At 38.2% G+C, this 19,643-nt stretch overlaps 2 protein-coding genes across 2 annotated transcripts in view; one reads left to right on the top strand and one right to left on the bottom strand.

The window, feature by feature from the left end:
- The window catches only part of LOC115065766 (carcinine transporter), a 1,371,383-nt gene that overhangs the window by 472,873 nt on the left and 878,867 nt on the right, over positions 1-19,643 (top strand). The gene's annotated exons all lie outside the window — the stretch shown is intronic.
- On the bottom strand, positions 14,352-15,754 carry LOC125775587 (uncharacterized). The gene is made up of 2 exons (XM_049446234.1): positions 15,297-15,754; positions 14,352-15,112 (listed from the first exon to the last, which is right to left on the bottom strand). The coding sequence occupies exons 1-2, from the start codon at positions 15,550-15,552 to the stop codon at positions 14,925-14,927; spliced, it is 444 nt and encodes a 147-aa protein (XP_049302191.1). The 5' UTR covers positions 15,553-15,754; the 3' UTR covers positions 14,352-14,924.

Genomic DNA, 19,643 nt, shown 5'->3' with positions numbered 1-19,643 from the left:
TGTTAATACTGGTTCCTAAATAGACGAAATTATCTACAACTTCAAAGTTATGACTGTCAACAGTGACGTGAGCGCCAAGTCGCGAGTGCGACGACTGTTTGTTTGATGACAGGAGATATTTCGTCTTGCCCTCGTTCACTGCCAGACCCATTTGCGTTGCTTCCTTGTTCAGTCTGGAGAAAGCAGAACTAACGGCGCGGGTGTTAAGACCGATGATATCAATATCATCGGCATACGCCAGCAGCTGTACACTCTTATAAAAGATTGTACCTGCTCGATTAAGTTCTGCAGCTCGAATAATTTTCTCCAGCAGCAGATTGAAGAAGTCGCACGATAGGGAGTCGCCTTGTCTGAAACCTCGTTTGGTATCGAACGGCTCGGAGAGGTCCTTCCCGATCCTGACGGAGCTTTTCGTGTTGCTCAACGTCAGTTTACACAGCCGTATTAATTTTGCGGGGATACCAAATTCAGACATCGCGGCATAAAGGCAGCTCCTTTTCGTGCTGTCGAAAGCAGCTTTGAAATCGACGAATAGGTGGTGTGTGTCGATTCTCCTTTCACACGTCTTTTCCAAGATTTGGCGCATGGTGAATATCTGGTCGGTTGTTGATTTACCAGGTCTGAAGCCACACTGATAAGGTCCAATCAGTTTGTTGACGGTGGGCTTTAATCTTTCACACAATACGCTCGACAGAACCTTATATGCGATGTTGAGGAGGCTAATCCCACGGTAGTTGGCGCAGATTGTGGGGTCTCTTTTTTTATGGATTGGGCATAGCACACTTAAATTCCAATCGTTGGGCATACTTTCGTCCGACCATATTTTGCAAAGAAGCTGATGCATGCACCTTATCAGCTCTTCGCCGCCGTATTTGAATAGCTCGGCCGGCAATCCATCGGCCCCTGCCGCTTTGTTGTTTTTCAGTCGGGCAATTGCTATTCGAACTTCTTCATGGTCGGGCAATGGAACGCCTGCTCCATCGTCATCGATTGGGGTATCGGGTTCGCCTTCTCCCGGTGTTGTGCTATCACTGCCATACAGCAGGTTGGAGAAGTGTTCCCTCCATAATTTAAGTATGCTCTGGGCATCGGTAACTAGATCACCTTGGGGGGTTCTACAGGAGTATGCTCCGGTCTTGAAACCTTCTGTAAGCCGCCGCACCTTTTCGTAGAATTTTCGAGCATTACCCCTGTCGGCCAGCTTATCGAGCTGTTCGTACTCACGCATTTCGGCCTCTTTCTTCTTCTGTCCGCAAATGCGTTTCGCTTCCCTCTTCAACTCTCGGTATCTATCCCATCCCGCACGTGTTTTGGTCGATCGTAACGTTGCGAGGTAGGCAGCCTGTTTTCTCTCCGCTGCGACACGGCACTCCTCGTCGTACCAGCTGTTCTTTTGCACTTTCCGAAAACCAATGGTTTCGGTTGCAGGTGTACGTACGGAGTTTGAAATGTCGTCCCACAGTTCCCTTATACCGAGTTGTTGACGAGTGCTCTCAGAGAGCAGGAGTGCAAGCCGAGTAGAAAATCGTTCGGCTGTCTGTTGTGATTGCAGCTTCTCGACGTCGAACCTTCCTTGTGTTTGTTGGCGTGCGTTTTTTGCTGCACAGAGGCGGGTGCGAATTTTGGCTGCAACAATATAGTGGTCCGAGTCGATGTTAGGACCTCGGAGCGCACGCACATCTAAAACACTGGAAACGTGTCTTCCGTCTATCACAACATGATCGATCTGGTTGGTAGTTTTTCGATCCGGAGACAGCCAGGTAGCTTGATGTATCTTCTTATGCTGGAATCTAGTACTACAGATAACCATATTTCGGGCCCCGGCGAAGTCGATCAGCCTCAACCCATTTGGGGATGTTTCCTCGTGGAGGCTGAATTTACCGACCGTAGTGCCAAAGATACCTTCTTTGCCCACCCTGGCGTTGAAGTCGCCAAGCACGATTTTGACATCGTGGCGGGGGCATCTCTCATAAGTGCGCTCCAAGCACTCATAAAAGGCATCTTTGGTCACATCGTCCTTCTCTTCCGTCGGGTCGTGGGCGCAAATCAGCGATATGTTGAAGAACCTCGCTTTGATGCGGATTGTGGCCAGACGTTCATTTTCCGGAGTGAATGATAGTACTCGGCGACGGAGTCTCTCTCCAACCACGAATCCAACACCAAACTTGCGCTCTTTTATATGGCCACTGTAGTAGATGTCACAAGGACCTACTCGTCTCTGTCCTTGTCCCGTCCATCGCATTTCTTGGACGGCGGTGATGTCAGCCTTTATTTTCACGAGGACATCAACCAGCTGGGCAGCGGCACCTTCCCAATTAAGGGACCGGACATTCCAGGTGCATGCCCTCAAATCGTAGTCCTTATTTCGTTTGCCATGGTCGTCATCGAAAGGGGGGTTTCTCATCCGAGGCTTATAGTTGATTTTCATTGGGGGTGTTTGTTTACGTGGCGGGTCCCAAACCCAGCGCACAACCCTATGCAGGGGATGTTTCGCCTTCTCACGTTAGCTCGCCTTCAAACGGATGTTCTTAGGCTACCCAGAGGATACTTGGTCAAAGACCGGAAGTCGTGAGCTGCTTGAGTCACATGTAAAAGAATCGTTTCTGGCCACTCCCAAGTGAATGGCAATCAGAGAACTTTCCTCACTTGCGTGAACTTCTACACATGACTCCATCCTCCATGATATGTTATGTGATTATTAGATTAAAAATAACCTCAATGCTCCGTGAGCACCCTATGTTGTATGGTTATTTGCTTATTTTTACACAAACAGCTGTTCATTGTTTACAATTTTAGTTCAATGAAATTCCAACTTATAAAATGCCTAAACAAAGTTTAAAAAGCAAAATAATCGAATTTAAAATAAGTTCTGCTATTCAGGAAATGGACTTTATTGAAGGTATGTGCTTATTAAATAATCCGAATTTTAAGGGTTGAAAAAATGCTTTGTATAAAATTGGCAGACATCTTGCATAGTTTGCTGATTGTAAACAAAAAACAGCTGTTAATAGCAGATTTTCCAATAAGAAAATCTAAATGGAAATGCCATTCGCTTAGTTTTATTTATTTTTTGTGCTGCTATTTAGTATAATTCCAACGACTTTCTAACACTGGAAATAAGCAAATAACCACATAATCTGTAAACAAGGGCCTAGGTTGGTCAACTTTGGTTATTTTGTCATAACGCATTTTGTTGTTGTTTACTTAATCACATAACCACATAACCCGATAACCACCTTATCGTGAACAGCCTAAGTGTTTCATACAAATGCGGTGTGTCAACCCATTAATTTTTTTTAGCCTTAATTATTTCGTTCACCGTATCAGTAAGTTTATTAATTTGTTTCTGTGTTTGTGTATTAATAACTACCTGTCTATTATTTGTACCAGATCAGAGGCATCAGACGTGCTTGAGCAGTTTTAGTACGGACAATAAATTTCTAATCTGTTAAATTGGTTGAGTTAAATAATCACGCTGCTCCCATACCAGTACTTTACCGCCGATTACCGGGTGGCTAAATAAGTAGCGACATCACATCACACCGAATCAAAAGCACGCATTCACCTCATCACGCGAGGGAACATTACACATTAACACAGGCACATGCACCAAAACACGGCATTCCAGTTAGAACAAAAAAGAAATAGAAAGGGTCTCGCGCACCTTTTGTCGATACGACGTCGCTCGGTATACACCTCCTCTATTCGCAACATCGCAGCATCCCGGTTCCCTTCCGAAATTACCCGCCTATATATGTACAAGTAGTATATAATATATACATATAATATTTAACGTTTTTAAAACTGTTTCAATTTGTAATAATTTTCATCAGTTAAACATATTTTGTTACAACAATTTTAAAGTGAATTTCGCAAGAAATAAAAAGTATATCACGATCCTTTTTGGAATCAAGTGCGTGTTTCGTTTTAACAAAAAGTGTGAGTGGCCTATAAGGTGAGTTTTTGTACACCGGGATATAGTTGGAGTGAGAGTAGTCGATTTGCGCTTAAACTATGAAAATGCAAATTTAGATTGGAAAGTTTTTGCTTGAAAGCAATCACTATTTAAGGTTGCTTTTATGTACCACAGTCCCTCTAATGATAACAAAAGTTCCAAGGTCTGGTTGAATTGTTTCTTCTGTGCAAAGGGGTGTTAACTTATTTTCTAATCTTCTGTTATTTTTTGCGAAAACTTTTTCGCCTACCTAAAATACCATGTTTTGTCTATTCGGGTAGAATCTTTCAATGCTCGATATGCTGGGCGTTTGCAATTTTATTTTTGATGGCCTGTCATTGTTCGCTGGACGCTGCATGTATTATGTCGATGGGTGTTTACCGAATGGGTGTGACCGAATGTACAGATCGATTGTTGCTCTTAGTATCGCTCGACTGTATCGTCAGGCATTATTTGTAGGCGAGAACAAATTCAACAGCTGAATAATTGGCGGTTTTATTCTGTAAGAAACACTTTTTTGTCAAGTTTCAGTGTGGAGTATTTCTCCAGTGTATGATGGAATTGGTGTCTCTCCAAGTATTTGTTTTTTGGGGTGCTTATCGTACTTTGCTTTAGTGCATATCTTGCAATTTATTACTAAGTATTTGATTGGCCAACTTCGTCATTTTTGAAAAATAATAATCGCGAAGGATTTGTTTAGTATTTTCCTGGGCGGCTCTTTGCGCGCGGCTATGTTCGGTGGTGACAATTTCCATTTTTTCGTTTTTGTCTGTAATGTCAACAACGATATTTTTGCAGTGCTGGAATTTGGTTGCCGGGAAATTTAGCACCAAATTGTGTTGTATACTGGCTAGTGTTAGTAGATCGCAGTGTATTGCGTTTACTATGTCCATGTTAATGAGTGGTCTTATTGTTTCGAATAGGGTGCTTTTGTCTTCTTCAAGAACGGTTTGATTTTTGAAACAGTTTAAAAGATTTATTATCGTTTCGATCGTGTAGGTCAACGAATTTTCGCTATGAATCGTTGTAGCGTCTGACCGTATCTCGTTTTCTAAGATGTTTAAATTTTGCCGTGATAGGGCATCCGCCACATAGTTTTCTTTGCCTGGTTTGTAGAACACTTTTGCGTTGTGTTCATCAATGAATGCCTTTCATCGTTTCACTTTTGCATTCGTGTTTCTATCTGAGACAGCAAAGGTAAGGGAATGGTGATCAGTGAAAATATTTATTTCTATTGCTCCATAGAGGTAATTTTGCAATTTACCTAGAGCCCAGACAATAGCTAACAATTCTAACTCATTCGTAGCGTAGTGTGTCGCGTTTTTCTTTAGCGTGCGTGAAACCATGGAAATGGGTCTGCCTCCTTGGGACAGGACTGCACCATGCCATGCCATCTAATGAAACGTCAGTAGTTAGATAAAAGGCTGCTTGAAATCTGGGTACATAGGTATGATATCTTCTGATACTAGGATATTCCTTAGTCTTTCGAATGCATTACGTTGAGTTTCGTCAAACTCAATCGAGACCTTTTTGAACATATGCTCATCGAACCATTTTCTCCTTTGAGAATGTTGGTTAAGGGCTTTGCTATTGCTGCGAAGTTTTTAATAACACCCCTGTAGTAACTAGCTAAAGCAAGAAACAACCGCAGCATACCCTGACCTTTTCTGGATCAGTTTTAGCACCGTTTTGGGTAACTAGAAAGCCCAAGAATTCGACGCTCTCTTAAAAAACTTAGTTTTTTGTTGCGCTACTCTCATGTTTGCATCGGCCAAGCATGTTAAGACCGTATCAATATGTTGCACATTGTCTGTTTAGTTTTTTGAAATGATTATTACGTCATCTACATAAACATATCTTTTCTATGTGCTTCCTCAGGATGTCATCGATGGCTCTTTAAAAAAAGTTTCCTTCATTTTTCAAGCCAAAAGGCAGACAGCAAAATTCATATTTCCCGCCGTATTAATAGTGTTGTTACGTTAGTTGAACGCTATTTCTGCTTGCGTTAACAAGTCAAATCCTATAATTGCATCACAATAGTTAATTGTGTCTAGCACGAAGAATGGAGAGATTTGGGCAAAAATTTTCATAAGGCACTTACTAGTTACTTTGGTCGAGCCATGTATCGAGCTTTCGGTGACAAGGCTATCGACAGGAATTACTTCTCGTAGCTCCTTTATGAGCTTAATGTAATTTTTTCCCGCTCCTGTGTCAATTAATATTTTTATATTTTTTCCACCCAGCGGTCGCTTGATATATGGCAGCCGGGAGCGTTCTCTAAAAAATGCACTGAGTCATTGTCGCATGACTCGCAGCGGCTTCCGCGGACTTTTGATATTCTTCCGAATCTGATGCGCTCTGAACAACAATGTACAATCGCTGCCGCCTTTGTCCTGTTGCCCTACTGACGTATTGTATCTTTTTCGGACCTGTTCGCCACTAGTTTGGTGCTTTGGAGGAGTGGTAACCTGCATAAACATAGAAGATGAGTCAACTTCCATTGGCTCTGGGACTTACCCATGGTCTTCTTTTTTGTTCCTATCTTAATGGCTGTTGTTACCCTGATGCCTTTTGACCAAATGGGGGTTCCACTCACCACCACGTTCATCTTTATAGTTTCTGCCTTGTTTCGCGAGCGGTCAATTTCTATTACTTTCCTGAAAACATACTGAGCTCTATGCTCGACAATAGCCTTAAGAGACTCTTTCAAGTCAGAAATGAAAGTGTGGAGTGCATCTGCACTGACCTCATCTTTGAGCAATGTAGCCTGCTCCGCCTCGTGTGATGCTGCCGTTAAATTATTTAAACAGCTCGTTCCTTCTACGGCCAATTGCCTCCATGCCACTTACTCTTCAGACCCCCCGCTAAACTCGGGAATTGACTTAATTATATGGAGAGGAATATCGCAACTGATTTCTGGATTTACTGAAATTCGTTGATAAACTTCCACTTGTGGTGCTTGAATTCAAAATTTGTTAACTTTTGCGCTCATATCATTAAGCTGTGCCTGGAATCTTTGTTCTTGCTGCGCCAATGCTTGGCTGACAGCGATCTGCACTAGCTCTAACTCTCGAACCAGCTTATATTCTTCTTCTTCTTTACTGGCGTAGACACCGCTTATGCGATTATAGCGCGCCGGTCGTTTCTTCTTTTCGATACGTGGCGCCAATTGGATACTCCAAGCGAAGCCAGGTTCTTCTCCACTTGGTCCTTCCAACGGAGTGGAGGTCTTCCTCTTCCTCTGCTTCCCGCGACTGGTGCTGCGTCGAATACTTTCAGAGCTGGAGTGTTCTCATCCATCCGGACAACATGACCTAGCCAGCGTAGCCTCTGTCTTTTAATTCGCTGAACTATGTCAATGTCGTCGTATATCTCGTACAGCTCATCGTTCCATCGAATGCGATATTCGCCGTGGCCAACGCGCAAAGGACCATAAATCTTTCGCAGAACTTTTCTCTCAAAAACTCGCAACGTCGACTCATCGGTTGTTGTCATCGTCCAAGCCTCTGCACCAGCTCATATGCGCTATTATATTACTCAAAATTTTTATATTGTCGCGAAATATATACGAGTATGAACCGCTTAAGTATGAAGTATGTATATAAATATTTTATGCTATATTCTTTATATACTTTTATTTAGAATAACTTGATATAAACATATCACGCAGCGGTTTAGTTACACTTTTGGTATGATTTGAAAAAAGTTGTAATGAACTTACATATTACGAGACATTCCTAATCTAAAAGCGTAGATTCTCGTTCGTTGAATCTTTTGACGATTATGTTACTGTCCAATTATATTGTTTCCTCTGACGGTTATCAAAATACGCCGACACAGTCGCTTGCGACATAGGCAAGTGTCGGGTTACCGCTGCTGGCCGCAGTGGCTGGGCAACGAACTTACGCGTCAGCAGAATGTTGCAATGCAAATAAAGTGCATTGCATCATTCTTACATTTCACAAACAAAAAATGCAATTCTTAGGTGTCTACTTGTATTCCCCCTACTTTTGTTGGAATTAGAGTTTTTTATAGACAGTTTACTTGCATGTCTTTCATACTTGTGTTGTAAACAAATTTCACATTTTATTGTTTCTGTTCTATACGTTTTTTTTTTATGTTGGGCAATTTTATTTCAGTATTACTTTATTTATTGGATATACTACTTTTTTAAAACCTAACAACAAGTTATAAAATCTGAAATGTATTTAAAAACTAGACAGGCTCAAGCAAGTGACTGAGCTGTTTTGGTGATATGTTGCTCTTTAATACGCAGGCATATCTCTTCTTTTAAGATGTGTTTAATCGCAGGCTTTGGTACAGCATTGGCCAGAGGGTTTGGGAGATCTCAGAGTTTAGATAAATGCACATAGCCAATAAAGTCTGCGCTCACCCGATTAATTTTTTTAAGTGAAGTAAAAACACAATGTAAGTAAGCAATTCGGTTCAAATTTTTGATATGTATTTCTTCTTTATATTCAGAAGTTTAAAATGTAAACACAAAAATGTGTATTCCTTCTTTCAGTTTTGTCATTCCTCATTCAATCGATTTGGAATAGCTCTTACTAACTTATCTGCTACCTCAGCTGTCATCCGGGAATAACCTGTCTGAATAACACTTCGTAAAGTTTCTTTACTTGTTATTATATGCTGACTAGGGTGGTTTTTCAAAATAAATTTTCAATTTTTGGAAGTGCTCACTTCTAGAAATGTGCCATTTAGTGTAAAAATACAATTGTGACAGTTTCAGCTCAATCTGATTTTGCTTTCCGTGCCGAAAAGGCCTTGAAGTTTGATAAAATTGCTATTTTTCGCGAAAAAGCGTTATTCTTCGACTTTAACTTATGACTGATTCCACCTATTACAATAAATTTATTGTCAAATGAAAAGTAATTTTGTTGAAATTAAAGTCTATTACAATACATTTTCTTTAGAAATGCATGGTTTGGAAGATATTTAACAGTTAAGGGACCAAGTTCGTGTCAAATGCCTTAGTATAGTTCTTCGCAGTAACGCTCGAGGTTCTCCACGATTTTTGAAACTATCCTTACCTTAACCATAAACAATGCATACACTGAAGTCCTTTATTTTATTATAATAGAAAAAGCTAGAAATTAGTAAAATCTTTTAGTTATGTATTGTATTTTCAGTTTTCGTACATTAATTGGTACAATATTTAACAAAAAGATAAGACGATGGGAACAAATCTATTTAAAAAATAAACATATAGAAAGGAAAATTCATACTAAAAACAAAAATTATAAAAAATTTATCAATTTATTTATTATTATTTCAAATATCATTCATCAGATAAGGGTAGAGAAAGGGTACTTTTGGAAGTATCAGGGTAAAGCCGACGACAATCCGATACCACCTGAAGCAGGAATTGTTTTTGCTCCTCATCTTTTGTAAGAATACTTTTGAGTATATCACGATCCTTTTTGGAATCAAGTGCGTGTTTCGTTTTAACAAAAAGTGTGAGTGGCCTATAAGGTGAGTTTTTGTACACCGGGATATAGTTGGAGTGAGAGTAGTCGATTTGCGCTTAAACTATGAAAATGCAAATTTAGATTGGAAAGTTTTTGCTTGAAAGCAATCACTATTTAAGGTTGCTTTTATGTACCACAGTCCCTCTAATGATAACAAAAGTTCCAAGGTCTGGTTGAATTGTTTCTTCTGTGCAAAGGGGTGTTAACTTATTTTCTAATCTTCTGTTATTTTTTGCGAAAACTTTTTCGCCTACCTAAAATACCATGTTTTGTCTATTCGGGTAGAATCTTTCAATGCTCGATATGCTGGGCGTTTGCAATTTTATTTTTGATGGCCTGTCATTGTTCGCTGGACGCTGCATGTATTATGTCGATGGGTGTTTACCGAATGGGTGTGACCGAATGTACAGATCGATTGTTGCTCTTAGTATCGCTCGACTGTATCGTCAGGCATTATTTGTAGGCGAGAACAAATTCAACAGCTGAATAATTGGCGGTTTTATTCTGTAAGAAACACTTTTTTGTCAAGTTTCAGTGTGGAGTATTTCTCCAGTGTATGATGGAATTGGTGTCTCTCCAAGTATTTGTTTTTTGGGGTGCTTATCGTACTTTGCTTTAGTGCATATCTTGCAATTTATTACTAAGTATTTGATTGGCCAACTTCGTCATTTTTGAAAAATAATAATCGCGAAGGATTTGTTTAGTATTTTCCTGGGCGGCTCTTTGCGCGCGGCTATGTTCGGTGGTGACAATTTCCATTTTTTCGTTTTTGTCTGTAATGTCAACAACGATATTTTTGCAGTGCTGGAATTTGGTTGCCGGGAAATTTAGCACCAAATTGTGTTGTATACTGGCTAGTGTTAGTAGATCGCAGTGTATTGCGTTTACTATGTCCATGTTAATGAGTGGTCTTATTGTTTCGAATAGGGTGCTTTTGTCTTCTTCAAGAACGGTTTGATTTTTGAAACAGTTTAAAAGATTTATTATCGTTTCGATCGTGTAGGTCAACGAATTTTCGCTATGAATCGTTGTAGCGTCTGACCGTATCTCGTTTTCTAAGATGTTTAAATTTTGCCGTGATAGGGCATCCGCCACATAGTTTTCTTTGCCTGGTTTGTAGAACACTTTTGCGTTGTGTTCATCAATGAATGCCTTTCATCGTTTCACTTTTGCATTCGTGTTTCTATCTGAGACAGCAAAGGTAAGGGAATGGTGATCAGTGAAAATATTTATTTCTATTGCTCCATAGAGGTAATTTTGCAATTTACCTAGAGCCCAGACAATAGCTAACAATTCTAACTCATTCGTAGCGTAGTGTGTCGCGTTTTTCTTTAGCGTGCGTGAAACCATGGAAATGGGTCTGCCTCCTTGGGACAGGACTGCACCATGCCATGCCATCTAATGAAACGTCAGTAGTTAGATAAAAGGCTGCTTGAAATCTGGGTACATAGGTATGATATCTTCTGATACTAGGATATTCCTTAGTCTTTCGAATGCATTACGTTGAGTTTCGTCAAACTCAATCGAGACCTTTTTGAACATATGCTCATCGAACCATTTTCTCCTTTGAGAATGTTGGTTAAGGGCTTTGCTATTGCTGCGAAGTTTTTAATAACACCCCTGTAGTAACTAGCTAAAGCAAGAAACAACCGCAGCATACCCTGACCTTTTCTGGATCAGTTTTAGCACCGTTTTGGGTAACTAGAAAGCCCAAGAATTCGACGCTCTCTTAAAAAACTTAGTTTTTTGTTGCGCTACTCTCATGTTTGCATCGGCCAAGCATGTTAAGACCGTATCAATATGTTGCACATTGTCTGTTTAGTTTTTTGAAATGATTATTACGTCATCTACATAAACATATCTTTTCTATGTGCTTCCTCAGGATGTCATCGATGGCTCTTTAAAAAAAGTTTCCTTCATTTTTCAAGCCAAAAGGCAGACAGCAAAATTCATATTTCCCGCCGTATTAATAGTGTTGTTACGTTAGTTGAACGCTATTTCTGCTTGCGTTAACAAGTCAAATCCTATAATTGCATCACAATAGTTAATTGTGTCTAGCACGAAGAATGGAGAGATTTGGGCAAAAATTTTCATAAGGCACTTACTAGTTACTTTGGTCGAGCCATGTATCGAGCTTTCGGTGACAAGGCTATCGACAGGAATTACTTCTCGTAGCTCCTTTATGAGCTTAATGTAATTTTTTCCCGCTCCTGTGTCAATTAATATTTTTATATTTTTTCCACCCAGCGGTCGCTTGATATATGGCAGCCGGGAGCGTTCTCTAAAAAATGCACTGAGTCATTGTCGCATGACTCGCAGCGGCTTCCGCGGACTTTTGATATTCTTCCGAATCTGATGCGCTCTGAACAACAATGTACAATCGCTGCCGCCTTTGTCCTGTTGCCCTACTGACGTATTGTATCTTTTTCGGACCTGTTCGCCACTAGTTTGGTGCTTTGGAGGAGTGGTAACCTGCATAAACATAGAAGATGAGTCAACTTCCATTGGCTCTGGGACTTACCCATGGTCTTCTTTTTTGTTCCTATCTTAATGGCTGTTGTTACCCTGATGCCTTTTGACCAAATGGGGGTTCCACTCACCACCACGTTCATCTTTATAGTTTCTGCCTTGTTTCGCGAGCGGTCAATTTCTATTACTTTCCTGAAAACATACTGAGCTCTATGCTCGACAATAGCCTTAAGAGACTCTTTCAAGTCAGAAATGAAAGTGTGGAGTGCATCTGCACTGACCTCATCTTTGAGCAATGTAGCCTGCTCCGCCTCGTGTGATGCTGCCGTTAAATTATTTAAACAGCTCGTTCCTTCTACGGCCAATTGCCTCCATGCCACTTACTCTTCAGACCCCCCGCTAAACTCGGGAATTGACTTAATTATATGGAGAGGAATATCGCAACTGATTTCTGGATTTACTGAAATTCGTTGATAAACTTCCACTTGTGGTGCTTGAATTCAAAATTTGTTAACTTTTGCGCTCATATCATTAAGCTGTGCCTGGAATCTTTGTTCTTGCTGCGCCAATGCTTGGCTGACAGCGATCTGCACTAGCTCTAACTCTCGAACCAGCTTATATTCTTCTTCTTCTTTACTGGCGTAGACACCGCTTATGCGATTATAGCGCGCCGGTCGTTTCTTCTTTTCGATACGTGGCGCCAATTGGATACTCCAAGCGAAGCCAGGTTCTTCTCCACTTGGTCCTTCCAACGGAGTGGAGGTCTTCCTCTTCCTCTGCTTCCCGCGACTGGTGCTGCGTCGAATACTTTCAGAGCTGGAGTGTTCTCATCCATCCGGACAACATGACCTAGCCAGCGTAGCCTCTGTCTTTTAATTCGCTGAACTATGTCAATGTCGTCGTATATCTCGTACAGCTCATCGTTCCATCGAATGCGATATTCGCCGTGGCCAACGCGCAAAGGACCATAAATCTTTCGCAGAACTTTTCTCTCAAAAACTCGCAACGTCGACTCATCGGTTGTTGTCATCGTCCAAGCCTCTGCACCAGCTCATATGCGCTATTATATTACTCAAAATTTTTATATTGTCGCGAAATATATACGAGTATGAACCGCTTAAGTATGAAGTATGTATATAAATATTTTATGCTATATTCTTTATATACTTTTATTTAGAATAACTTGATATAAACATATCACGCAGCGGTTTAGTTACACTTTTGGTATGATTTGAAAAAAGTTGTAATGAACTTACATATTACGAGACATTCCTAATCTAAAAGCGTAGATTCTCGTTCGTTGAATCTTTTGACGATTATGTTACTGTCCAATTATATTGTTTCCTCTGACGGTTATCAAAATACGCCGACACAGTCGCTTGCGACATAGGCAAGTGTCGGGTTACCGCTGCTGGCCGCAGTGGCTGGGCAACGAACTTACGCGTCAGCAGAATGTTGCAATGCAAATAAAGTGCATTGCATCATTCTTACATTTCACAAACAAAAAATGCAATTCTTAGGTGTCTACTTGTATTCCCCCTACTTTTGTTGGAATTAGAGTTTTTTATAGACAGTTTACTTGCATGTCTTTCATACTTGTGTTGTAAACAAATTTCACATTTTATTGTTTCTGTTCTATACGTTTTTTTTTTATGTTGGGCAATTTTATTTCAGTATTACTTTATTTATTGGATATACTACTTTTTTAAAACCTAACAACAAGTTATAAAATCTGAAATGTATTTAAAAACTAGACAGGCTCAAGCAAGTGACTGAGCTGTTTTGGTGATATGTTGCTCTTTAATACGCAGGCATATCTCTTCTTTTAAGATGTGTTTAATCGCAGGCTTTGGTACAGCATTGGCCAGAGGGTTTGGGAGATCTCAGAGTTTAGATAAATGCACATAGCCAATAAAGTCTGCGCTCACCCGATTAATTTTTTTAAGTGAAGTAAAAACACAATGTAAGTAAGCAATTCGGTTCAAATTTTTGATATGTATTTCTTCTTTATATTCAGAAGTTTAAAATGTAAACACAAAAATGTGTATTCCTTCTTTCAGTTTTGTCATTCCTCATTCAATCGATTTGGAATAGCTCTTACTAACTTATCTGCTACCTCAGCTGTCATCCGGGAATAACCTGTCTGAATAACACTTCGTAAAGTTTCTTTACTTGTTATTATATGCTGACTAGGGTGGTTTTTCAAAATAAATTTTCAATTTTTGGAAGTGCTCACTTCTAGAAATGTGCCATTTAGTGTAAAAATACAATTGTGACAGTTTCAGCTCAATCTGATTTTGCTTTCCGTGCCGAAAAGGCCTTGAAGTTTGATAAAATTGCTATTTTTCGCGAAAAAGCGTTATTCTTCGACTTTAACTTATGACTGATTCCACCTATTACAATAAATTTATTGTCAAATGAAAAGTAATTTTGTTGAAATTAAAGTCTATTACAATACATTTTCTTTAGAAATGCATGGTTTGGAAGATATTTAACAGTTAAGGGACCAAGTTCGTGTCAAATGCCTTAGTATAGTTCTTCGCAGTAACGCTCGAGGTTCTCCACGATTTTTGAAACTATCCTTACCTTAACCATAAACAATGCATACACTGAAGTCCTTTATTTTATTATAATAGAAAAAGCTAGAAATTAGTAAAATCTTTTAGTTATGTATTGTATTTTCAGTTTTCGTACATTAATTGGTACAATATTTAACAAAAAGATAAGACGATGGGAACAAATCTATTTAAAAAATAAACATATAGAAAGGAAAATTCATACTAAAAACAAAAATTATAAAAAATTTATCAATTTATTTATTATTATTTCAAATATCATTCATCAGATAAGGGTAGAGAAAGGGTACTTTTGGAAGTATCAGGGTAAAGCCGACGACAATCCGATACCACCTGAAGCAGGAATTGTTTTTGCTCCTCATCTTTTGTAAGAATACTTTTGAAGTCTTGAATTAACTTAACCCCTCTTTCTTAAAATCTTTTTTGTCAAATAAGCTAAGGCAAATCAGTTCCGGGTTCAGATACCACAGGTGAAGTAATTACTTCTTTATAACCACGACTGTATTTCCTTTTTTTACTCGCTGTCTCCGCTTTGCTGGCTTTTTCATCATCGGTAAATACTTCGTCCGAGGTGATTTCTTCCACTTCTGATTCAGAAGACAATGAGATGTCTCGTACATTTTCTGTTGCAATGAAAAAAGGAAAGAAAATGTATGGATTTTGGGAGAAAAATACTACTGATGTTGGTAACAAATAGGAACGAATAAAGTCTATAGCTTCTAAGAGCCAGCATTTTATTACCTATTTAAGTATGGATTTGAGTATCTAATTTTTAAGTAAAATTGGGCAAATATACTATAAACTTACCAGCGCTTACTGGTGAAATCTGTCGCCATCGCCACTCTTCTGCTTTTGCTTTTCTTGCTTCTCTTCTTTGTTCAGCTAGAGCTGTATTCACATCGATACCTTCCATATGGCCTGGACGTCCTTTCATTCTCTGATATGTCAAAAATTTAATATCTTCCTGATTAGACATTTTTGAAATGGCATCTTCCACTGCTACATCAAAAAGATCGGACAGTTTGGATGTGAATGCAAGATTTTTTTGTGAGTTTTGCAGCATCACTAAAAGGTAATCCAACTTCACGAATGTTGTAAAACAATGACTTTAACACTTGATGATTTGATGGCAGTTTACTCCCGATTATTTGATGAGATGAATACCCAATTAAATAAATTAGGGTTTTAGATCGAACACGAACATTAGATGAGGTAGTAGCCATTTGAATTTAATTATATAACTATGTATGTAATATCTTGCACTTTCTAATATTAAGCACTTAGCACAACAAACTTTAAAATAACATTTCTCTTAAAGCGTCAAAATCAAATAGGGGATACCCCACTTTTTACTTACTACCAGAATAAATAGCGGTAAATATGAGCAACAAGTCAGCCACGAGATGCGAGAAATATGCAATACCAAATAATACTAGAGATGTCAGCTTATTGGAGAAAAAATATGTTTAGTGAGGTTGAAATATGAAAAAGTAGTAAAGTAAAGGTTAATAAAAGTTATTCTGATCTTTTATTGTTGTCGCTTTATTTTAGTAAAAGTATAAGATGTACTAAAGTAAAGTTGCATAGAATGAAAAGTTAAGAAATTTGACGGCCCAATTATGTCACTGTCTTAGGCCAAGGCCAAACTCACCAAAATGTCAAAAAATACTTAAAAACAAGTAAGGAAGGGCTGTCTTCGGCCATGCCGAAGCCTTCATACCTTTCATGAATATATAAAATTCTAATTTAAAATGCAGGTATGAGTGTCACCAAAAAGGCACATAACACGAACTTGGTCCATAAATGTTAAATATCTTCCAAACCATACATTTCTAAAGAAAATGTATTATAATAGACTTTAATTTCAACAAAATTACCTTTCATTTGATAATAAATTTATTGTAATAGGTGGAATCAGTCGTAAGTTAAACTCGAAAAATAACGCTTTTCCGCGAAAAATGGCCTTTTTATCAAACTTCAAGGCTCTTTCGGCACGGGAAGGCAAAGTTCGATTAAGCTGAAACTTTTACAATTGTATTTTTACACTAAATGGCACATTCCTAGAAGTGAGCACACACAAATTTCAGAAAAAAAATTCACCTCTGTTCACTAAAACCACCCTAATGCTGACGAATTAATTTTTCTAATAAGCGCTCAATACGATTGAGGTCAGGTGATTGTCGTTGTATTTTAAGTTGTCTAAGAGCATTATACAGAAGACCAAGTCTAACTACTTCGGCAGTATGCTTCAGATCATTATCTTGTGGTAGGCAAAACATTTAAGATAATCCAAGATTCTCTGTACTTTGTTTTAAATTATTTTTTAAAATCTTAAAATATCTCCTATTATCTTTGTTTTATTGTATCAGCAAGATTTTTTTTAAACGGCAGTTCCTGGTTTGCGCCACCCAATTAATCGACCTTTTATGCCGAAAATAAGTACATATTTTACTTTCATCCGAAAATATTACTTGTTCCTACTTGTTCTGGAGTCTTATTTATATAATTATGAGCAAATTCAATACGCTTTCGTTTATTTAGAAGTGAAATCGACAATGATGAATTCAGCTTTTCGTAAAATTTTTCTAGCAGTTTCGTACCAAATTGCTTTTTTTAAGAGCTATATTTACATTTTCAATAATCTTTGTTGATGTAACTCGAGGATTAACTTGCACCATATTTCGGATTTTGCGTTCTTGCCGGGCTGATAATATTTTTAGACGGCCAGATCTCAGTTAGACAGTGTTAAAATTCCGGTTCTTTTGAAATTGTTTATTACACGCTGGTCGAATGGATATAATCTTCTAACAGTTTGACAAATTTTTTTGAAACTGTACCATGTTGAACACGTGATTGCTCTAAGCATTTTCGATTGGAGCCTTTGTATTATATCAATATTAGTTGCACAAACAGTTGAATACCATACATCCAAATCTGCTTTATGACTTATGATATTGCTTAAAATAAAGTCACCCACACAAATATTATTCTCTTTCTCTTTATTTAATACCAGCGAGGAAATATTATTTGCATGCAACTTATACAACTGTAGAGAACTATTAGGAGGGATGTATGAGACTACAATGAACACAAACACATAGTTGGTCCAAAATAGAATCATCATTATCAAGCATAATTAAACGAGGACAGTATTTGCGATGAACTGCTAGGAGAACACCACCCCCTCTTTGATAGCCTATTTTTTCGTGATCTCTGTCCTAACAGAAGACATAATAAAGATTTGAGTCAAAATATTGACTATCATAGTAACTAGAATTCAGCCAAGTCTCAACAATAATTATAATATCGAAATCCAAATTTGAAGAAAACCTGCGAAAAATATTTTGCGTTACACCTAATACCCGATAAATTTTGTTGGTAGTACACCTTAAGACAGGAGCCATTAGAGGAAGGTACCGAAAACTCATGAATAAAGTCGTGATTAACAGGCGCATCAACTACTCTGCAACGTTGTTTTCCCCTCCCTTTGGAAAAAACTTTAATGGACGCAACTTAATGCCAGAAGGCCACACTGAAGAGAAGAGAACGGCATTAATAAAGATGGGGAGGCACCTAACTTAATGTTTATCCTCTTAAAATTACACAGCCCGACAAAATTAAAGAACAATTTTTGCTTCTTTGAATTTATCAACTGATTCTAGTTAATTTGGGCGCGCTGAATTCAAATCTGTAATCAGTTTGTCTCTATCAGCTCTAGTTTTTATGATATAGCTTTTTCATACCCTCAACTTAACTTATGACCTGAAAAACAAATTTCGCCAAAAAAAAATTTTTACCTTAAAAATGTTTACCTTAAAATTTTTTTTTAATTCAAATATTTTTTTCGTTTCATAAGTATATTTTACCTTCCAGTCAACTTATAGGTATCAAACCGGTTCGCTTAAGATATGCCTTTTTGATGAATCGAAATAAATAATCCCGATTTACCGTCAGCACGCCGTCCAATTCCCCCTTCCGAAGATGTTCCCATTCCAAAACTGAATGATTCTCCAGAGCCGAGTTCGGAGTTTGAACATAATGCCGCTAATGATCTAAGTGATTGCGACAGTGTTTTCGAAGACACAGAAACTATTCCTCAACGTTTTAATCAATGCGAGTTGAATAACTTAATTCGAGATTTGGCCTTATTAAAAGAAGCGTCTGAAGTGTTATCTTCGAGGTTAAATGATAAGAAATTATTAGAACGTGGCACAAAAATAACTTATTACCGCACCAGGTGTTTCATTAGATACCCAATTTAGCATTTATGTATAATTTGTGATAAATCTCTTACACTAGCATGTTGTATTGTATTGTATCCAATATCTTTTGGAGCACACACTACTGCTTTAATTAAAATAAAAAACACTTTATATACTGTGGTTTTTAACAATTTTATTTATAAATTAAATTTATATTTTATAAATATACTGATTTGCCGGAACTGGCGATCGAGGTTCCGCAAGTCGAGGTCGAATTGGATAATCGTGCTAAAGTGTTGAAGCGGCGCAGTGTATATGCGAAAGTGATGGGCGAACTGTATGGGACGAATTATGTAAATGAATGTGTCTCCTATCCTGTTGTCCATCATTTTTGTTTAGTGGGTAGGGGTACAAGTGTGGTGAGTTGTGTTGGTGTTGTGTGGTGATGTGGTGATGTGAGTGTATGGTGCCATCGGATGTGGTGTATTGTGAGTTCGTCCTTAGGGTGCGCCAGTTTTTCCCGGATAGAGTGGGGAGAGGCTTAACTCATTTAAACATCCTGGGCCCCTTAGGCGAATATTTTACCTAGTACAGTATACTCTCGAAAAGTAAATCGATTGGTATTTTGGGTAATTTACTTTTTCGAATAATTTACTTTTCCAAATATATACCTAAATTATCTGTTTTTATAATATTAAATGCATTTTTAAACTTAAAAAAATCATTCATTTATTTGCTTCAATAAAACATATAGATTTACATGAAAAACATATGTATTTATTATGAAAAGAAAAAATTTTGAATATTCTTTTGTTTTTTTTTTCTTTTGCAATATATTTTCTGACCATTTACATATGTACATATCTCAAAGTTTATTTACTAAACAGACGCGATAAACAAGAGAGTAAGTGTTTTTGCAACATCGTAAAAAATGCTGCTTGCTTCGTTTCGA

This window comes from Bactrocera dorsalis, chromosome 1 (genome assembly GCF_023373825.1).
Source record: "Bactrocera dorsalis isolate Fly_Bdor chromosome 1, ASM2337382v1, whole genome shotgun sequence".
NCBI classification, from domain to species: Eukaryota; Metazoa; Arthropoda; class Insecta; order Diptera; family Tephritidae; genus Bactrocera; species Bactrocera dorsalis.
This window is presented reverse-complemented; position numbering and strand designations above follow the sequence as displayed.

Bases quoted from the DNA above. Each gene is read 5' to 3' on its own strand.
- LOC125775587 (XM_049446234.1), bottom strand. From the start codon at position 15,552: ATGCTGCAAAACTCACAAAAAAATCTTGCATTCACATCCAAACTGTCC. The intron at 15,113-15,296 runs GTAAGTTTATAG...TCATTGCAACAG, and splicing joins GATTTCACCAGTAAGCGCTG to AAAATGTACGAGACATCTCA.